Raw genomic sequence first — 3,814 nt, 5'->3', positions numbered from 1 at the left:
CTTGTACAGTCCCAGCTACTCGGGAGGCTGAGGCAGGAGGATCGCTTGAATTTTTTGATCGTCTCAAAAAAAAAAAATCTAAGAACACACACATATTTTCTATCTTTTTGAGATGAAGTCTTGCTCTTTCACCCAGGCTTGAGTGTAGTGGTGCAATCTTGGTGCACTGCAACCTCCGCCTCCCAGGTTCAAGCGATCCTCCTGCCTCAGCCTCCGGAGTAGCTGGCACTACTGGCATACACCACCACATCTGGCTAACTTTTTTTGGCAGAGATGGGGGTCTCACTGTGTTGCCTCAGCTGGTCTCGAATTTCTGGGCTGAAATAATCCTCCTACCTAAGCCTCCCAAAGTGCTGGGATGACAGGCATAAGCCACTGTTCTAGGCCTCTTCATGTCTTTTGATATGATCATTATAAATCTAAGAAGACAATCTAAACAAGCAGCATTTCCTAGACTTATTCCCGGAGCCTTTGGTCAGGCAGTACCCAAGGACTGGGGATTCCCAGGCCACACCCCTAAAGACCTTGGTGAGAGTTCTTCCTCACCCAGGCATCCTATCGGAAATCATGTGGTAAAGCCAGGCAGACGGACAAGGTGACTCTATCTCAACAGCTTTTGGTTTCTAAGCCCGACAGCAGTGGTAACAGTAGGAATAATAAACAATAATGGCTAACATTTATTATGGACTTACTAAGTGCCAGACGTTACTCTAAGATATAATACTCTATTCATGACCTACTGATCAGTGTTCCCACTAACAAAAATAATGAGGATACTAGTATTAACTACCATAAAAACTCACTGAGCACCTGCTGAGAGCAGGCCCTGGCTCAGACACTTCCATGTATTACACCTCATTTATTCCTCCAGTGACCCCATGAGGTGGGGGATATTATTTACCCATTTGATGGAGGTCTAGGGAGGTTAAGTAACCGGCCCCCAGCATGGCCCCTGCCACCCACCCCCTACAAAAGAGGGAAAATGGGATTTGAACCTCTTCAATCCAATTTCAGAACTGGCCCTCCTAACCACTGCACTCTGCTGCCTCCCTGTGGCCAATCACAACAAACAAAATTATCCCCAAAGCCCAGTCGCCTCTGCTGCACATTGCCCTGTTCTGTGCTTTCCGATTTCATGCTCTGTCAGTCCTGAGACAAGAGCAGTGATGCCCCATTGTTTAGACTTCAGCAGCATTCCTGTGGGCCTGGAACTCAGGGGCAGCGAGCAGCCTGCAGGACACAGCGTCACCTCCTAGCCTGCTGCTCTCAATGTGGGAAGCCCCTCCTTGGCTTCCCAGGTGATTACCTGTCCCCACCAATGGCCACACCCTCATAGACGCCATCCGTGGTCCGAGAGATGATATTGTTGAGCTCGTTGGACATGCCTCCAGAACGTGAGACATAGGCCACACTGCCTGGGCGGTACAATTTGGAGGCCAGGATGTTGTCCAGCATCCCACCCGTGTTCCCAATCTTAAAGCACCCAGGCTTGATGCCTCCAACCTGTGGGGGCAGAAACCACAATCAGGGAGGAAGGTGGCTTCCAGATTCACCTCGAAGAATCACAAAGCCCCTGCATTACTGCCCAGCCCTCTCTGGCCAGGCTGGGGAGAGAATGACGAAGAGGAATCACACTTGCCCATTGGGTTTCCCGCTTAGGAAAGTCTCCTCTCTCTCAAGAGACATTATACAGAACAAAAGACAGCCTTCTTTGTAAAACATGGCTCACTAATTCAGGTTCAGATACATATACTCAGCCCGGCACAGTGGCTCAGGCCTGTAATCTCAGCTCTTTGGAAATAAATACTAGTTTCAACTTTTTAATACAGTAAGAAGTAAAAATAAGCCAGGTGTAGAGGAACATTTCCGTAATCCCAGCTACTCAGGAGGCTGAGGCAGGGAGACTCCTAAGCTCGAGCTTAGGAGTTCAGGGCTGCTGAAGTGTGCTATAACCGCACCAGTGAAAAGCCACTGCACTCCAGCAACACAGTGAGACCCTGCTTCTTAAAAAAACAAACAAAACATAATTCAAAGAACAATTTCAGCCAGGCATGGTGGCTCACGCCTGCAATCCCAACACTTTTGGAGGCTGAAGGGGGCAGATTACCTGAGGTTGGGAGTTTGAGACCAGCCTGGCTAACATGATGAAACCTTGTCTCTACTAAAAATACAAAAATTAGCCAGGCGTGGTGGTTCACACCTGTAGTCCCAGCTCCTCGGGAGGCTGAGGCAGGAGAATTTCTTGAACCAAGGAGGCAGAGGCTGTAGTGAGCCAAGATTGTGCCACTGCACTCCTGCACTACCTGGGCCACCTAGGTAACAGAGCAAGACTCCATCTCAAAGGCAAAACAAACAAACAAACAAACAAACAAAAAACAAAGGCCAAGCACGGTGGCTCACGCCTGTAACTCCAGGACTTTGGGAGGTCGAGGCGGGTGGATCATTTGAGGTCAGGAGTTCGAGACCAGCCTGGCCAACACAGTGAAACCCCGCCTCTACTAAAAATACAAAAATTAGCCGGGCATGGTGGCAGCCGCCTGTAGTCCCAGCTACTCGGGAGGCTGAGGTAGGGGAATTGCTTGAACCCAGGAGGTGGAAGTTGCAGTGAGCCAAGATTGCACCACTGCACTCTAGCCTGGGCAACAGAGTGAGACTCTGTCCCCCCCTGCCCTCCAAAAAAGAATAATTTCTTCTTATATGAAGACTTTGGGCCACCAGGCAGTTTATTCTTTGGTTTAGCAAAGACTATGCTATGGTTGTATGAAGGTAGACAAATACTAAAAAATTACTCATTAGCTCCTTGAAACCATAAAGGTGATATGGACTAGGGAGAGAGTCCTTTAAAAAAATACCCAGGAGGCAGAGGTTGCAGTGAGCTAAGATCATGCCACTGCACTCCAGCCTGGGCAACAGAATGAGACTCCATCTCAAAAAAAAAAACCAAAACAAAAACTAAAAATGGGCCAGGCGCGTTGGCTCACACCTGTAATTCCAGCACTTTGGGAGGCTGAGGTGGGTGGATCACCCGACGTCAGGAATTTGAGATCAGCCTGACCAACATGGTGAAACCCCGTCTCTACTAAAAATACAAAAATTAGCTGGGCATGGTGGTGGGTGCCTGTAGTCCCAGCTACTTGGGAAGCTGAGGCAGGAGAATCACTTGAACCCGGAAGCAGAGGTTGCAGTGAGCCAAGATCGCGCCATTGCACTCCAGCCTAGGCGTTGCAGGGAGACTCTGTCTCAAAAAAAAAGCTAAAAATGGACAGACTGATTTTCAACAAATACTTCCGGAACCTTCTCAAGGAGGGAGATAGAAGAGTCAAAAAGTAAACTTCCTAAGGGCACTGAACTTCATGAGATAGCATCGAACGTAAAAGGCTTTCCGGACAGGAAGCTCACAGTGGCAGGTCCGATGATGGTCACTCCCTTCTGGTCCGCCTTCTTGATCAGCTTTCTCGTGAGGGCCTCAGGGATGCCTTCGGCTATGATGGCGATGGTCCGGATCTAGAGGATGACAAGAGTCCCTTCCTGTTAACTTTCTGCCTCAGAAAGGGCAACAAGACAGCACCGTTCAAGGGCCCACCTCCCATTCCCCATGTCCCCTTCCAGGGTCCAAGAACAAAGTAATGTTAACAATATGCATGTCAGCCGGGTGCAGTGGCTCATGCTTGTAATCCCAGCACTTTGGGAGACCAAGGAGGGTGGATCTTCTAAGGTCAGGAGTTCAAGACCAGCCTGGCCAACATGGCAAAACCCCGTCTCTACTAAAAATACAAAAATTAGCTGGGCATGGTGGTGTGCGCCTGTAATCCCA

At 49.1% G+C, this 3,814-nt stretch overlaps 1 protein-coding gene across 4 annotated transcripts in view; it reads right to left on the bottom strand.

The window, feature by feature from the left end:
* Window positions 1-3,814, bottom strand: part of ACLY (ATP citrate lyase) — a 76,427-nt gene that overhangs the window by 29,674 nt on the left and 42,939 nt on the right. For all 4 annotated transcript variants that reach the window (XM_011998842.1, XM_011998843.1, XM_011998840.1 and 1 more), the window contains 2 exons: window positions 3,400-3,504; window positions 1,307-1,503 (listed from right to left, as the gene is read on the bottom strand). In XM_011998842.1, coding sequence (XP_011854232.1) covers window positions 1,307-1,503; window positions 3,400-3,504 — 302 coding nt within the window. The remainder of the gene's footprint in view (window positions 1-1,306; window positions 1,504-3,399; window positions 3,505-3,814) is intronic.

Source organism: Mandrillus leucophaeus, unplaced genomic scaffold, assembly GCF_000951045.1.
Source record: "Mandrillus leucophaeus isolate KB7577 unplaced genomic scaffold, Mleu.le_1.0 Scaffold58, whole genome shotgun sequence".
In the NCBI taxonomy this organism is placed as follows: Eukaryota; Metazoa; Chordata; class Mammalia; order Primates; family Cercopithecidae; genus Mandrillus; species Mandrillus leucophaeus.
Note: the sequence above shows the minus strand (reverse complement) of the source record. Positions and strands in the feature narration are given on the sequence as shown.